Source organism: Melospiza melodia, chromosome 28 (genome assembly GCF_035770615.1).
Source record: "Melospiza melodia melodia isolate bMelMel2 chromosome 28, bMelMel2.pri, whole genome shotgun sequence".
Taxonomy (NCBI): Eukaryota; Metazoa; Chordata; class Aves; order Passeriformes; family Passerellidae; genus Melospiza; species Melospiza melodia.
Window position 1 is genome coordinate 6728465 of NC_086221.1, and position 17235 is coordinate 6745699.

At 57.7% G+C, this 17235-nt stretch overlaps 1 protein-coding gene across 1 annotated transcript; it reads right to left on the minus strand.

Moving 5' to 3' along the window:
* Window positions 1–473: 473 nt before the first annotated feature.
* On the minus strand, window positions 474–13873 carry LOC134430313 (prolargin-like). The gene is given in 6 exon segments (XM_063177910.1): window positions 474–2792; window positions 2795–2860; window positions 4818–5063; window positions 5066–5573; window positions 5575–5763; window positions 13788–13873. Coding segments are annotated over 5 exon segments (1104 nt in total). The 5' UTR covers window positions 5749–5763; window positions 13788–13873; the 3' UTR covers window positions 474–2682.
* Window positions 13874–17235: the final 3362 nt, after the last annotated feature.

Sequence of the window (17235 nt, forward strand, 5' to 3'; positions counted from 1 at the left end):
CTGTGACCCCATGGATGTGGATGCAGGATGCTGGGATGGCGCTGTTATCCCACAGATGTGTTCCTGCATCCCAGATTTTGCAGGAAGGATTCAGGATGCTGGGATGGGGCTGTGACCCTATGGATGTGGATGTAGGATTTTGGTGTGCGGCTGTGACTCCGTAGATGTGTCCCTGAATCCTCAGATTTTACAGGGAAAGGTGCGGGATGCTGGGATGGGGATGTGACCCATGGATGTCCCCCTGCATCCTCAGATTTACAGGGAAAGATTTAGGGTTTGGAATCCAGGGGCATCCAGGGATTCTCTGGGAATTCCATCCCAGCCAAGAACTCCTTCCCAATTCAGCATCACCCCAGCCAAAACCCCAAAAACCCCAAAACCCCAAAACCATTGGAGAGTCATCCCCAAGCAAGGAAATTTTGGATGGAGCAGCACCTGAGGAAGGCGAGGACGGATCAGGGAGAGGCTCAGGGTCCCTTGTGAATGATTTATTTCCACTGCTGCAGGGAGTGGGAGTGAAAACCCGTAAAGTCGCCGGGTTGGGAGGCCGCGGGCGCCGTTGGGAATATCTGTACATTCTACCAGTCTATATACACATCAGATATAAATATACATAAATCCAGGGGGGCTCCGTCCGGGTTTAGGGCTCAAACCTGTCCCCACCCAACTGCAGGGAGAGCTGCAAAGGAGATTTTACCCTCCTTAATTAGCAGGAGGTTTTAATTAATGGGAAAAGGGGAGCGTCCCTGTGCCAGCTGCAGGGAGGAGGGCACGGTGCCCGTCCGTGGCCGTCCTGGGCAGGGTCAGTTCTGCAGGCTGGGCACAAAAGGAGCTTTCTTTGATTTATTTAATGCTCATTGCAGTTGGGTTTTGATTTTTTTTTTTTTTTTCCCTCTCTCTAATGCTCGGCCTTTAAATCCAAATCCTGAGACTCGGGAAGAAAAGAAGAGAATAATCCCCCCTAAACCCGGAGACCCAATAAATGCAGGTACAGCTATAGAGGGGGAAGAGATACATGTGGGGATGGGGAAGAGCAGGGATAAAAATAGCCCTTCCAAAGGATGATTCTTCCCTTTTCTTCTCCCTTCCTTTTATTTCTAATAAAAAAAAAAAAATAAAAAAAATAAAAAACAAGGCAAAGCCCAGCCATGTGTGATTGGCTCCGGAGAGAAACTGAGCCGTGGATGTGGCCCTGGAGCCTCAGATCTCAGAGGGAAGGGGGGCAGGATTTTGGGATGGGGATGTGACCCACAGACCTGATTTTACAGGGAACGATTGCAGGATTTTGGGATGGGGCTGTGACCCCACAGATCTGATTTTACAGGAACGATGCAGGATTTTGGGATGGGGCTGTGATCCCATGGATGTGGGTGCAGGATTTTGGGATGGGGCTGTGACCCCTTTTATGTGGCCCTGTATCCCTCCAGTTAAGAGGAAGGATTCAGGATTTTGGGATGGGCTGTGAAGAATTCAGGATTTTGGGAAGGGGCTGTGATCCCATGGATGTGGTCCTTGATCCCAGATTTTAGAGGGAAGGATTCAGGATTTTGGGATGGGCTGTGGCCCCATGGATGTGGTTCTACATCCAATGATTTTAGAGGGAAGGATTCAGGATTTTGGGATGGGGCTGTGATCCCACAGATGTGTCCTGGCATCCTCAGATTTTGCAGGAATGATGCAGGATGCTGGGATGGGGCTGTTGGTCCATGGATGTGGCCCTTGATCCGAGATTTTACAGGGAAGGATTCAGGATTTGGGATGGGGCTGTGACCCCATTTATGTGGTCCTGTGTCCCTCAGCTTAGAGAGAAGGATTCAGGATTTTAAGATGGGGCTGTGATCCCATGGATGTGGTCCTTGCTCCCAGATTTTAGAGGGAAGGATGCAGGACACTGGAACGGGGCTGCGGCCCCAGGGGTGTGGTTCTACATCCGAAGATTTTACAGGGAAAGATGCAGGATTTTGAGATGGGGCTGTGAAGAATTCAGGATCTTGGGATGGGGCTGTGGTCTCATGGATGTGGTCCTTGGTCCAGATTTTACAGGGAAGAAATCAGGATTTTGGGATGGGGCTGTGTCCCCATGGGTCGGTTCTAGGATGGGGATTTGAAGCCGGGCAGGGTCTGCTCTGCCCAGGGGGTGTGGGAAGGTGTTCCCCCCACACAGGGGCAGGGAACCCTCCCTGCTCCATCCCTGCACATGCACAGCTCCAGACGGGATTTAGATCCTCCTCCTCTGGAGAAACGTGGAGCCAAAGCTCTCCAGAAGGGCGACAGGAGCGTCCCCATCCCCTGCGATGGCCTGATTGTCCATCCTCCCTGACTTCTACACATCCCACCACCCTCAGCCCCTGCTCATCCCATCCCAGCTCCAAAACCCACCGGGAATGTTTCTTGGTGCTGCACACACCCCGAGCCCAGCGGCTCCATCCGGACCGAGCCCAAAACTTGCGGGGGCACCAAGGGAGAGACGGAACCGGGGACAAGGGCCGGGGGACAAGGACAGCGAGCTGCGACACGGCACAGCGCGGTCCCCAAGGAGGCCACCGCTGTCCCCGCAGGGGCAGGAAAAGGGGGAAAACGAGGAGAGGGATGGAGGCGAGAGAGAGCAGGGGGAGAGAGGGAGGAGAGAGGGTCCCACGTGTCTGAAGTGTCCGAGCAAAGCCTGGGAGAGGCGGGGCGAGGCTAAAACACCACGGACTGCAGCAGGCGGAAACACAGCATCAGGTCCAGAGGGATGGGCGGCTTCAGCAGGTTCCCGTCCAGCCGCAGGTAGCGCAGCCGGGGCACGCTGTCAGGTCCGAGGGAGAGAAATCCTGGACGGACACCAGCGAGGTGGGGCAGATCTGGGTGCCGTTGATTTCTGCGGGACAGGGGACACACGGGGGTGAGGGACAGGGGACACACAGGGGTGAGGGACGGGGAAAAGGGAATGCGGAGAGGAGAAGTAGGATTCAGGTCAGGGAAAGGAGGATGTGGAGAAGAGGAAGAGAGGGATGAGGGTTAGGAAAGGGGGAATGCGGAGAGGAGGAGCAGTAGGTTAGGGAAAGGGGAATGTGAACAGGAGAACGAGCAGGACGTGGGGTAGGGAAAAGGAATGTGGACAGGAGGAACAGAGGGATTCAGATTAGGGAAAAGGGAACCTGGAGAGGAGGAACAGAGGGATTCAGATTAGGGAAAAGGGAACATGGAGAGGAGGAACAGAGGGATTCAGATTAGGGAAAAGGGAATGTGGACAGGAGGAACAGAGGGATTCAGATTAGGGAAAAGGGAATGTGGACAGGAGGAACAGAGGGATTCAGATTAGGGAAAAGGGAATGTGGACAGGAGGAACAGAGGGATTCAGATTAGGGAAAAGGGAATGTGGACAGGAGGAACAGAGGGGTTCAGATTAGGGAAAAGGGAATGTGGACAGGAGGAACAGAGGGGTTCAGATTAGGGAAAAGGGAATGTGGAGAGGAGGAGCAGTGAAATGACGGTTTGGGAAACGGGAATGTGGGCAGGAGGAGCAGGAATATGGAGAGGAGGAACAGAGAGATGCGAGTTAGGAAAAGAGGAATATGGACAGGAGGAAGAGCAGGATGAGGTTAGGGAAAGGGGAATGTGGGCAGGGGGAGCAGCAGGATGTGAGTTAGGGAAAAGAGAATGTGGAGAAGCGGAAGAGTGGGATACAGGTTTGGGAAAGGGGATGTGGATAGGAAGAAGAGCGGGATGAAGGTTAGGGAAAAGGGAATGTGGACAGGGGGAGCAGTAGGATGCACGTTAGGAAAAAGGGAATGTGGAGAGGAGGAGCAGTGGGATTCAGGTCAGGGAAAAGGAAAATGTGGGCAGGAGGAGCGGTGGGATGTGAGTTAGGGAAAAGGGAATGTGGAGAAGAGGAAGAGCAGGATGTGGGTTCAGGAAAAAGGAACGTGGAGAGGATGAGTAGTGGGATGTGGGTTTGGGAAAAGGGAAATGTGGAGAGGAGGAACAGAGAAAAGGGAATGTGGACAGGAGGAAGAGTGAAATGTGGGTTAGGGAAAGGGAAATGTGGACAGGAGGAGCAGGAATGTGGAGAGGAGGAAGAGCGTGATTCAGGTTAGGGAAAAAGGACTGTGGTGAAGAAGAAAGCAAGATGCAGGTTTGGGAAAAGGGAATATGGAGAAGAGGAAGAGCAGGATGAGAGTTAGGGAAAAGGGGAATGTGGAGAGGAGGAAGAGCGGGATATGGGTTTGGGAAAAAGGAATGTGGACGAGGATTTTTGAACCCCCCTGCTGTTGAACCCCAAATGGGGGTTATTTTGCCACCAAAAGGGACAATCCCAGGCTGCTCAAAGCCCCAGCGAGAGGGAAAATCTGGCTTTTGATGAGGAGCGAAGTAGGTCACGTTCCTCGGGAGCGCAGCAGCTCGGGATGCGGCGGCATTCCGGAGACAAAAGGGATCAAAGGGATCACCCCGCCCCGGAGCCTCTGCCGTGGGACTGCAGATGGATTTCCCTGGGATGGTGTGGGGCAGCCCTGGCTGCTCTGCCTCCATGGGATGTTCCCTCACCATCCCGAGCCGTGTGTTTGCATCTCTCCCTAAAACATCTGCCCAAGCCTTCCTTGTTAAATATCCCGATTTTTTTTTCCAGGAAAAGAGCCTTTCCAAGGGCAGGTGGCTCCAAAGAAGACAGCTGGAAAAAGTCCTGCAGCACCACAGGGGATTCACTCTGCTCCTCCCCTTCCACCCAGATCCTCCCTCCACCCACCTCATCCCACCCCTTTGAAGGCATCACATCCCACCAGGTGAGAAATGACCTTTCCAAGGTTTTTCTCCCCAAAAAACCCCATGGGACTCACTCTCGATGGAGTTGTTGTTCAGGTAGAGGTGCTCCAGCTTGGGGCTGATGAAGGGCACGTTGGTGAGCTTGTTGTGGGCCAGGTGCAGCACCAGCAGGTTGGTGAGGTTGAAGGAATTTTTGGGCAGCCCCTTGTCCGAGATCTGGTTGTAGTTGAGCCGGATGAAAGCCAGGTTGGGAAACTCCTTGAAATAATCGCTGGGGATGTCCTCGATGTTGTTCCTGTCCAGGAAGAGCTGGTGGATGCGCTGGGCACGCCGGGGGGCATCTTCCTCAGGATGTTGTGGGCCAGGTTGAGCTGCATGAGGTTCTTGAGCCCCTTGAAGGTGTTCTTGTTGAAGACGCCGTCGCTCAGCTTGTTGTGGTGCAGGTCCAGCAGCACCAGGTTCTCCAGCTTGTTGAAGACCCCGGGAGGGATCTTGGAGATCTGATTCCTGCTGAGCCTCAGCTGCTCCAGGTTGGGCGGCAGGAAGGCGGGCACCTCCTTCAGCTGGTTCCTCTCCATGTAGAGGAAGATGAGGTTCTCCAGCTTCTCCAGCACCTTCCTGTCCACCTTGCGGATGCGGTTGTTGTCCAGGTTGACCCACTTGAGGCCGGTGGCGTTGCGGAAGGACTCCTCGGGCAGGTCGGCGATGAAGTTGTTCTGCAGGTACAGGTAGTGGATGCGCGCGGGGATGACGGGCACCGTGCGCAGGTTGCGGCTGTCGCAGTACAGCGCCGACGGGAAGTCGGGCGGGCAGTAGCACTCGCGCGGGCAGTTCGGGGAACACGGACGGGGGGCCCGGAGGGAGGGGAGGGGGCAGCTCTGTGGGCTCCACGGGCTCCTCGAAGGGCAAGGGAGGCCGGGTGGGCCGGCGGGGCGGTTTGCGGCGCTGCCCGCTCGCCGCCAGCGCCAGCGCCAGCGGGAGGAGGAACGCAAGGGTCGCCCTCATGGTCCCGGTGATTTCCTGCAGGGACACGAGGAGGAGGGTTGGGTGTCAGGGAAGATGGAACAGGAAAGCCCTATAAATATGATTGTCTGGCAAAAGATTTTGAGAGTACAGAAACTATTAAGTGAGATGGAAATGAAAGCAAGCTTTGAGATCCCTCAGTTACTGAACAACTGAGCAACAATGGTGTGGCCAGCTGAAGGTGATCCCCTTTTGATGGAACAACACCCTCTGCTTGCAGACAGGCCCAAGGGTCAGAGCAGACCCTACAGCCTGGCAGAAGGGCCCAAAGAGGAGTTTTTAGGGTTTAAAATGTAAGACAGTATGGTAATGTAGTGATTCTTATAGGCTGTATGGAAATGCTGTAGGATTTGTATCTTGTTCTAGATTGGTTAGTGAGAATCAGAATATTCAACACAGAAGATGATTTATTTATTGTAATGGGAAATTTGCTGTCTTGTCTCTTAGCTCTTAGCTCTTACCTCTTGTCTCAAAGCTCTTGCCTTTTACGCCTTACCCCTTTTACTCTCTCACCCTCTCATCCTCTGCACCCCTCTCTTCTCTCAGTCCTGCTCTGAGCTGTGTTTGGCAGCTCCCAGCACAGCCCCGCACTTGGCCCTTTGCAATAAACCCCAAGTTCCCAGCCCTGGCTGCGGAGATCTCTCCTCTCCATCCATCCCAACCGTCCTACCCCGTCAATCCTACAGCTGGGCGTTGCAGACATCTTTTATGAAAATCCTTTCCATTATCCATGGAATTCCTCTCCCTGCCTCACCGTTATCCATGGGGAATGTTGCTGTCGTTGTTTAGTTTTGTTTTTAATTCGGGTTTTTATTTCATGCTCTCATCCCGCTCCGCCCGGGCCCTCCCCAGAGGTCACTTCCATCCTCTCTTCCCAAAGGACGGATCAGCCCTTCAGTCTCCTTCATGGATTTGGCTTCATTTGGCACTCAGGACAGCCAAATCCATGATTCCAGAGGAAATTGGCTCTGGAAAAGCACCGGAAAGGAAAGGAAAGGAAAGGAAAGGAAAGGAAAGGAAAGGAAAGGAAAGGAAAGGAAAGGAAAGGAAAGGAAAGGAAAGGAAAGGAAAGGAAAGGAAAGGAAAGGAAAGGAAAGGAAGGAAAGGAAAGGAAAGGAAAGGAAAGGAAAGGAAAGGAAAGGAAAGGAAAGGAAAGGAAAGGAAAGGAAAGGAAAGGAAAGGAAAGGAAAGGAAAGGAAAGGAAAGGAAAGGAGAAGCCTTTGGAGGTGCTGGAGCTGCTGGTGCCAATTCTGGGGGGAACTCCAGCACTTCCAGCACAGCAGAGTGGGGTTCCCTGCCTATCGTCCCTTTCCAGCCCATTTCCAGCTCTCCTCACACCTGGAACCCCCAATTTCCATCACCTCTGAAGGGAGAAAATCCCCCACCCAACCTGGGAACCGCAGGGACCCCCTGGCCCACCCCCCTTCCAGAGCCACCCCTGCCATCCCCAGCTCCCTTTGCAGCCCACCCCACGCCTTCCTGGGGCTCCAAGGAATTGACTTTCTCCAGGAAAAAGTTCCCGTTTTGGCCCCTCCTGCCGGCCCAGCCTGTTCCTGCCCCATCTGGCTCCGGTTAACCCCGCACGCCTCCCGGGCCGGCTGCTTTCCATCAGGGCTCTGGCATCTCGCTGGGAAAGGGAGGGAGGAGCAGGGAAGGAGCCAGCAGAGCCCGGAGCTGCCGGGTCCCGAGCCCAGCAGAGCTGCAGCAGGTCCTGCTCGGGGATGGACGTGATCCCGTCCCTGCATTCTGGGATTGGCGACAGGAAAATGGGAAAATCCACGACAGGGAAAAGGCTGTTTGTGCAGTGACCTTCCCATTCTGGCAGAATCCTGCTCCTTCCCCAGACACACCACATGGGTGTCGCTCACAAAGCTTTCCATGGGCTCCCAGAGCTTTCCATGGCATTTCAGAGTTTCCCATGGGCTCCCAGATCTTTCCATGGGCTCCCAGAGCTTTCCATGGGCTCCCAGAGCTTTCCATGGGCTCCCAGAGCTTTCCATGGGCTCCCAAAGCTTTCCATGGCATTCCAGAGCTTTCCATGGGATCCCAAAGCTTTCCATGGGGTCCCAAAGTTTTCCATGGGCTCCCAGAGCTTTCCATGGGCTCCAAAGCTTTCCATGGGGTCCCAAAGCTTTCCATGGGATCCCAAAGCTTTCCATGGGATCCCAAAGCTTTCCATGGGGTCCCAAAGCTTTCCATGGGATCCCAGAGCTTTCCATGGGCTCCCAGAGCTTTTCCATGGGCTCCCAAAGCTTTCCATGGGGTCTCAGAGCTTTCCATGGGATCCCAAAGCTTTCCATGGGGTCTCAGAGCTTTCCATGGGATCCCAAAGCTTTCCATGGGCTCCCAGAGCTTTCCATGGGCTCCCAGAGCTTTCCACAGGGTTTTTCCTCTGCTCCAGAACCTGGATTTTAACCCCACAAACACCCGAGGGAGAGCTGAGGTCAGAGCTTGGCCCAGTGCAGAGGGGAGGGAGCAGCTGGGAGGTGACATTCCAGCTGGGAGGTGACCATTCCAGCTGGGAGGTGACAATCTTCCATCCAGGACCCGACATTCCAAGCTGTGATCCAGGTGTTGGATCCACTCAGGCCACCCAACAATGTCCCAGCAGGGTTGGGGGACAGGGCAGCGCTGTCACCCCACTGACCCTGCCCTGTCCCCTCACACACGAGGGTTTGACACCCCAGATGTTTGTGGACTCGGCACAGAGCAGGAACAGCCACCCCAGCCGGGAATTCTGGCTGGAGAGTGACAAAATCCTGCGGAATTCTGTCGGCACAGACGGGCAGTGGTGGGAGGGTGACGCCACCCCTTTTACCCACCCTGCGGGGACTGTCCCAGCCCTGTGGCACTGCCACCACCCTTCCCCTGCCGTGCCTGTCCCCATCCTGCCTGGGGAAAGCAAGACACACATTTTTTTTTTTTTTTCCTAACAAACTGCAGGAAAGCAGCGACATTCCCAAAAAAAACAGGGATGCAACGAGCCCGAGGCCACCAACACGTCACAGTTGCTGCAAGATTCCAAGCCAGCTCTCCCAGGAAAAGCTGGAAGCGTGTTCTCCACCCTGTTGGGTTTACTGGCATGAATTCCAGGAGCAGAATTCCCATAATCCCACCCCTGATCCCGCCAGAGCCCCAGCACAGCCTGTGGGGGCAGCTCCATTCCAGCTGCCCACAAGGAATCCGCGCCACTGGAAACAAAGTTAAGTCATGGAGCAACGCAGGAATTCAGGAAACCGACGGCCTGGCGTGGAAAAAAGGCTCAATTCATGGACGAAACCAGCCCTGACACCTCCTCCGCTCCGCACGGCCAAGGCACCCAACAGATCCCGGGGTTTTTCCCAGAAGGAGGCAGCTGCTTCCTCAGCCGTTCTGCTTACAATGGACAAAAAAAATTAAAAAAAAAATCCTTGCAACAGCTGGAAATTCCAGCCCCGAATGCCACTGGGGTTTGCTCTGCGCATATTTTCTGTTCCCTGCATCCCAGTAACCCCCAGCTCCAGCGGCGCTGGCTGCCAGCCCGGGATGGGATGGGATGGGACGCCAAGGGCAGGGAGAAGCCGCCAGCCCAGGGCGAGAGGGAGCCGTGCAAGGGTCACCGAGGGGGATTTGTCACGGCAAAGTCCCCTCGATGTCCCTCGGGTGCCTCAGCAGCGGTGAGGGGACAGCGAGCAGCTGGATCCTGGTGTTTGTGCGAGATCCCGCTCCCCGCAGAGGGATAAAGGGAATTTAAACCCTGGGAGAGGCAGGAAAAGCCTGGATGGCTGAGCAGGGCCCCTTTCCAGCACGTTCCCGCAATTCCCACCAGCCCTGGTGGGGGAAAAGCCCCTCTCCAGCCTGGGAGCGGGAATGTCGGAGCAGAACAAGATAAAAATAAACCACAAGGAGCAGGCAAAGCTCCTTCCTTGGCTTCCCTCGCTCGTCCAGCCCCGCTCGTGTCTCTGCGAGAGCCCGACCCAGCTCAGAGCTCGTCATCCAGCGCCTCTGCAGCGCCGGGAATGGTGGAAAAAGGGGCGAGGGCAGCCAGGCTGTCACCCGGGCGTCGCCGGGGTCCCTTGGGAAGCGCAGCCCTGATGCAACAACCCCGTGAGTCTCGCCCTTTCCCAGCCCTTTCCCAGACAGCAGCGGAGCCGGGGCTGGGTCCTGCTGCATTCCTACTGGGACGGAGCTGTGTCCGTGCAGGGATCGGTGACACCAGCCAGGACACTCCGTCCTGTCCCATTCCCACTGGGATGGAGCTGTGTCCGTGCAGGGATCGGTGACACCAGCCAGGACACTCCGTCCTGTCCCATTCCCACTGGGATGGAGCTGTGTCCGTGCAGGGATCGGTGACACCAGCCAGGACACGCCATCCTATCCCATTCCTACTGGGATGGAGCTGTGTCCGTGCAGGGATCGGTGACACCAGCTGGGACACTCCATCCTGTCCCATTCCTACTGGGATGGAGCTGTGTCCGTGCAGGGATCGGTGACACCAGCTGGGACACTCCATCCTGTCCCATTCCCGCTGGGATGGAGCTGTGTCCGTGCAGGGATGGGTGACACCAGCCAGGACACTCCATCCTATCCCATTCCTACTGGGATGGCACTGTGTCCGTGCAGGGATGGGGTGACACCAGCCAGGACACTCCATCCTATCCCATTCCTACTGGGATGGCACTGTGTCCGTGCAGGGATCGGTGACACCAGCCAGGACACTCCATCCTATCCCATTCCTACTGGGATGGAGCTGTGTCCATGCAGGGATCGGTGACACCAGCCAGGACACTCCGTCCTGTCCCATTCCCACTGGGATGGCACTGTGTCCATGCAGGGATGGGTGACAGCCACCAGGACACAGCCAGGGCATGGTGACAACAGCGCGGAGCTCCTGCCAGGAGGGTCCCTGGATCCCCAAAAGCTCATCCCGTTCTCTGCTCCCGGACCCCCACAGCCCCCAGGATCGTCCCCAAAGGCTCATCCTGTCCTTTATTCCTGGATCCCCAGAATCCCCGGGATCCTTCCCAAAGGCTCATCCCGTCTTTTATTCCTGGGTCCCCACAGACCCTCAGGATTCTCCCCAAAGGTTCATCCCTTCCCCTGCTCCTGGGTCCCCAAAGTCTCCAGGATCCTTCCCAAAGGTTCATCCCTTCCCCTGCTCCTGGGTCCCCAAAGTCTCCAGGATCCTTCCCAAAGGTTCATCCCTTCCCCTGCTCCTGGGTCCCCAAATCCCTGGGATCCTCTCCAAAAGCTCATCCCATCCTTTGCTCCCAGTTCCCCACAGTCCCCAGGATCTTCCCCAAAAGTTCATCCCGTCCTCTATTCCCAGGTCCCCAAACCCCCAGGATCCTTCCTAAAGGCTCATCCCCATCCCCAGCTCCTGAGTCCCCACAGACCCCGGGATCCTTCCCAAAGGCCCATCCTGTCCTTTTTACCCGGGTCCCCAGAGTTCTTGGGATCCTTCCCAAAGCTCATCTGTCCCCTGCTCCTGGGTCCCCGCAGTCCTCAGGATCCTCTCCAAAGGCTCATCTTGTCCTTCACTCTCGGATCCCCACATCCCCGGGATCTTTCCCAAAGATTCATCCCGTCCTCCTCTCCCTCCTCCCGTAGGAGGGCAGCCCTGGCCGGGATCACCTTCCCGCTGCTCCCTGGGTCTCAGCAATTCCTCCCTCCCTCCCTGCGTGTCCCGGCCCTTCCCAGCTCCGCTCCCGGCTCAGATCCTGCTGCCACAAGAACTGGGAATGGCTGCATGGGGACAAAAGGGGATCCCAGGGACAAAAGGGGATCCTGCTGCCGCACGCACTGGGAATGGCTACACGGGGACAAAACGGCTGCCACATGCACTGGGAATGGCTGGAAGGGGACAAAAGGGGATCCCCCTCACGCACTGGGAATGGCTGCACGGGGACAAAAGCGGATCCCCCACACACACTGGGAATGGCTGCAAGGGGACAAAAGGGGATCCCGGCTGCCACAAGAACTGGGAATGGCTGCAAGGGGGGGGACAAAAGGGGATCCCACTGCCACACGCACTGGGAATGGCTGCACAGGGACAAAAGCGGATCCCCGCTGCCAAAGCGCCGCCGGCTCGGACCCCCCACACGCCCCGCTCGCCCCCCCCAGCAGCCGCCTCGCCTCGTTCCGCTTCTCCCTCAGGCTGGGAAGCGGCTCCGACGCCTCATTCCCTCCTCCAAGGGCAGGGGAAACCTCCCAGGGCTGCGCTTTGATCTCTGGAAGCGCTGATCCCTCATTGCCCGGGGAGCAGGGACTCGATTCCCGCATTCTGGCTGAGCCAGGAAACGGCGCTGGGATGCCCTGGGTGCCACACGAGGTACGGTTGGGATTGTGGGATCCCAGCATCCCATGGTCCCAGGATCCCAAGGATTGCAGGATCCCAGAATCCCAAGGATTGCAGAACCCTAGGACTGCTGTATCCCAGGATCCCAGGATTGCAAAAATCCCCAACCCCAAAATCCCAGGATCCTAGAATCCCATGATCCCAGAATCCCATGATCATAGGATCCCAGGATTGCAAGATCACAGGATCCCAGAATCCCATGACCCCAGATCCCATGATCGCAGGATTGAAAGATCCCAGAATCCCAGGATTGCAACATCCCAGGATCGCAGAATCCCAAAATCCCAGGATGCCAGAATCCCATGACCACAGGATCCCAGGATTGTAGAAACCCAAAATCCCAAAATCCTAGGATTCTAGAATCCCATAATCCCAGAATTGCAACATCCCAGAATCCCAGGATTGCAAGATCCTAAAATCCCAGAATCCCATGATCACAGGATCCCGGGATTGCAGGATTCCAGGATTGCAGGATCCCAGGATTGCAGGATCCCATGATCGCAGGATCCCAGGATTGCAGAATCCCATGATCACAGGATCCCATGATCACAGCATCCCAGGATTGCAGGATCCCGGGATTGCAGGATCCCAGGATTGCAGGATCCCAGGATTGCAGATCCCAGGATCGCAGGATCCCAGGATTGCAGGATCCCACGATTGCAGATCCCAGGATTGCAGGATCCCAGGACCTCCAGGAAGTTTCCAAGCCCTCACACGCCGCACACCAAGGAGATCAATTCCCATGTTTTGCTTTGGAGCTGCTTTTCCCCAAACCTCTCCAGCCGGCGGGCAAGGGCAGGTCTGGGATCAGCCTCTTCCAAGTAACAAAACTCCTTTTCCTTCCAACAAAACTCCTTTTTTTTTTTGTTTTTTTTTTTTTCCCCAGGATTTCGGCGAACATCGTTTTGTTTCCCGCTCGTTCCTCCTGGCGGAGCGGGGACAAAGAACCCCGGGACCCCCCGAGGGGAGGGGGCTGCACTCCCCCGCCCGCCTGGAGCTGAGCTCCGGGCAGGAAAAGTGGGATTACATTCCCTGGGAATGCTCGGTGCGATCCAGGCAGGAAAGAAAGGCTTTACCACCAACATTTTGGGCAGAAAACAGCCCGTTGGAGCTGCGGGGCTGCTCGCTCCCACCCTGCTCCCGTCTGAAATTCCCTGCTCCCCCTCCATGGGAGCAGCCCCCCAAAGCCAGGACGGGGTGCCCCGATGTCCCCGGAGGCTCCTGGTGGCATTCCTGCCTCCGGAGGGGTCTCTCCTCCCCTCAGCCTCTCCCTTTCCTCGCTTGTTTTCCCTCCTGCTCCCAGGGCAGGGATTGTGCAGCCCTCCCAGTTCCCCCAGTTTGGCTGCAGAGCCGAACGCGCTGGGCTTTGGGCTGTGGGGGACGCACAAAGGGCACCTCGTGTCCCACCAAAAGCGCCTGGCAGTGGCCACAGCGCTGTCACACCCCCCAAATCCTCCCCTCGTCCACCCCAGAAACTCCTGGAAGCGGAGCAGAGAGAGAACAAAGACTGCAGAGCGCCGCAGGACAGAGGAGCCAAGAGGAGAGGGGGGAAAAGAGGAAGAGGAGCAGATGTTTTTGGGGATGGGAGGAAGGCCGGAGAGGGCAGAGCATCGTGGAGCGCTGGCTGGGAGGCTCAGGCAAGGTGAGGAGAGCCTGGAGGGGGAAGCACCTGCCCAGAGCTTACCTGTGTGCACCTCTCCCTCCTCCTGCCTCCTATTAATCCCCAAGACAAGTTTCTCTCGGGCTTCTCTCTCCCTCCTCCTCCTCCACCACCTCCTCCTCCTCCTCCTCCTCCTCCTCCTCCTCCTCCTCCTCTGTGCTCCGCCACGGGCGAGCCCGGCCGGGCGCGGGGGTTTTGTGGTTGGGAATGCGGGGGGCGGAGGGCGGGGAGGGAGGGCTGGGAGCGCTGGGAGGGAGCACTGGGAGCACTGGGAGGGCTGGGAGGGAGCTCTGGAAGCCCTGGGAGCACTGGGAGGGCTGGGAGGGAGGGCTAGGAGCATTGGAGGCACTGGGAGGGAGGGCGGGGAGGGAGCACTGGGAACACTGGGAGGGTTGGGAGGGAGCACTGGGAAGGAGCACTGGGAGCACTGGGAGCACTGGGAAGGAGCACTGGGAGCACTGGGAGCACTGGGAAGGAGCACTGGGAGCACTGGGAGCACTGGGAGGGAGCACTGGGAGCACTGGGAGCACTGGGAGCACTGGGAGGGAGCACTGGGAGCACTGAGGGGGAGCACTGGGAGCACTGGGAGCACTGGGAGCACTGGGAGGGAGCGCTGGGAAGGAGCACTGGGAGCACTGGGAGCACTGGGAGGGATCACTGGGAAGGAGCACTGGGAAGGAGCACTGGGAGCACTGGGAAGGAGCACTGGGAGCACTGGGAGCACTGGGAGGGAGCACTGGGAGCACTGGGAGCACTGGGAGGGAGCACTGGGAGCACTGGGAGCACTGGGAGCACTGGGAGGGAGCACTGGGAGCACTGAGGGGGAGCACTGGGAGCACTGGGAGCACTGGGAGCACTGGGAGGGAGCGCTGGGAAGGAGCACTGGGAGCACTGGGAGCACTGGGAGGGATCACTGGGAAGGAGCACTGGGAAGGAGCACTGGGAGCACTGGGAAGGAGCACTGGGAGCACTGGGAGCACTGGGAAGGAGCACTGGGAGCACTGGGAGCACTGGGAGGGAGCACTGGGAGCACTGGGAGCACTGGGAGGGAGCACTGGGAGCACTGGGAGCACTGGGAGCACTGGGAGGGAGCACTGGGAGCACTGAGGGGGAGCACTGGGAGCACTGGGAGCACTGGGAGCACTGGGAGGGAGCGCTGGGAAGGAGCACTGGGAGCACTGGGAGCACTGGGAGGGATCACTGGGAAGGAGCACTGGGAGCACTGGGAAGGAGCACTGGGAGCACTGGGAGCACTGGGAGGGTTGGGAGGGAGCACTGGGAGCACTGGGAGGGAGCACTGGGAGCGGGGCACGCTGACAGCAATCCCGTCTTTCTCTGGCAGCCGAGAGCGGCGGGATCGGCGCGCGGCAACAATTCCTCTTCCTCCTCCTCCTGCTGCTGCTGCTGCTGCTGCTGGCGCGGAGGCAGCTCCTTGTTTCAAAACAAAGCTAATTAATCACGGAACAAGCCCTGCCCTCGCCGCCGGCTCCGCTCTCCCAGGGGCGGGCTGGAGTCTGTGCGCAGGGTGGCTGTGCCCTGTCGCCTTCCCACATCCATCCCTGTCCCAGGATTGCCGGGATTTGGGATCCAGGGGGGCACAGGAGCCCTGGGAATCGCCTTCCCACATCCATCCCTGTCCCAGGATTGCCGGGATTTGGGATCCAGGGGGGCACAGGAGCCCCCCAGACCAAGGAATTGCCCTCCCACATCCATCCTTGTCCCAGAATCTCAGGGATGTGGGATCCAGGGGGCACAGGAGCCCTGGGAATCGCCTTCCCACATCCATCCCTGTCCCAGAATCTCTGGGATGTGAGATTTGGGGGGCAGAGCAGCCCCCCAGCCCCAGGAATTGCTATCCCACATCCATCCTTATCCCAGAATCCCTGGGATTTGGGATCCAGAGGGGCACGGGAGCCCCCCCAGACCCAGGAATCGCCATTCCACATCCATTCCTGTCCCAGAGTCCCTGGGATTTGGGATCCAAGGGGGCACAGGAGCCCCTCAGACCAAGGAATCCCCATCCCACATCCATCCCGATCCCGGAACCCCCAGGATTTGGGATCCAGGGGGGCACAGCAGTGCTGGGAATCGCCCTCTCACATCCATCCCTATTCCAGAATCTCTGGGATGTGGGATCCAGGGGGGAACAGCAGCCCCCCAGCCCTGGGAATTGCTATTTCACATCCATCTCTGTCCCAGAATCGCAAGGATTTGGGATCTGGAGGGGGGGGCACAGCAGCCCTCCAGCCCCAGAAATTGCCATCCCGCATCCATCCCTATTCCAGAATCCCCGGGATTTGGGATCTGGGGGGGCACAGGAACCTCCCAGACCAAAGAATCGCCTTCCCACATCCATTCCTGTCCCAGAATCGCCGGCATCTGGGATCCATGGGGGCAGAGCAGCCCCCCAGACCAAGGAATCCCCATCCCACATTCATCCCTATTCCAGAATCTTTGGGATGTGAGATTTGGAGGGGCGCAGCAAACCCCCAGACCAAGGAATCGCCCTCCCACATCCATCCTTGTCCCAGAATCCCGGGGATATGGGATCCAGGGGGGCACAGCAGCCCTGGGAATCGCCTTCCCACATCCATCCCCGTCCCAGAATCTCTGGGATGTGAGATTTAGGGGGCAGAGCAGCCCCCCAGCCCCAGGAATTGCTATCCCACATCCATCCTTATCCCAGAATCCCTGGGATTTGGGATCCAGAGGGGCACGGGAGCCCCCCAGACCAAGGAATCGCCATTCCACATCCATTCCTGTCCCAGAGTCCCTGGGATTTGGGATCCAAGGGGGCACAGCAGCCCCTCAGACCAAGGAATCCCCATCCCACATCCATCCCGATCCCGGAACCCCCAGGATTTGGGATCCAGGGGGGGCACAGCCGTGCTGGGAATCGCCCTCTCACATCCATCCCTATTCCAGAATCCCCGGAATTTGGGATCTAGGGGGGCACAGGAACCCCCCAGACCAAAGAATCGCCTTCCCACATCCATTCCTGTCCCAGAATCGCCGGCATCTGGGATCCATGGGGGCAGAGCAGCACCCCAGACCAAGGAATCCCCATCCCACATCCATCCCCACCCCAGAATCTTTGAGATTTGGGATCCACAGGAGCCCCCAGCCCTGGAAATCGCCCTCTCACATCCATCCCTATCCCAGAATCTTTGGCATTTGGGATCCAGGGGGGCACAGCAGTGCTGGGAATCGCCCTCTCACATCCATCCCTATTCCAGAATCCCCGGAATTTGGGATCTGGGCGGGCACAGGAACCCCCCAGCCCTGGGAATCGCCCTCCCACATCCCTGGTGATTCCAAAATCTCTGGGATTTGGGGTCTGGGGTCTCCTCCCTCCCTCCCTCCCCACCATCCCCCTCTCTCCACCCGCAGCAGCCCCGTGAAACCCGAGCTGCTCCGGCTCCTCGAAATCCCAATCCCAAACCCACCCAGGAGGGGCTGCTCCTGCCCTGGC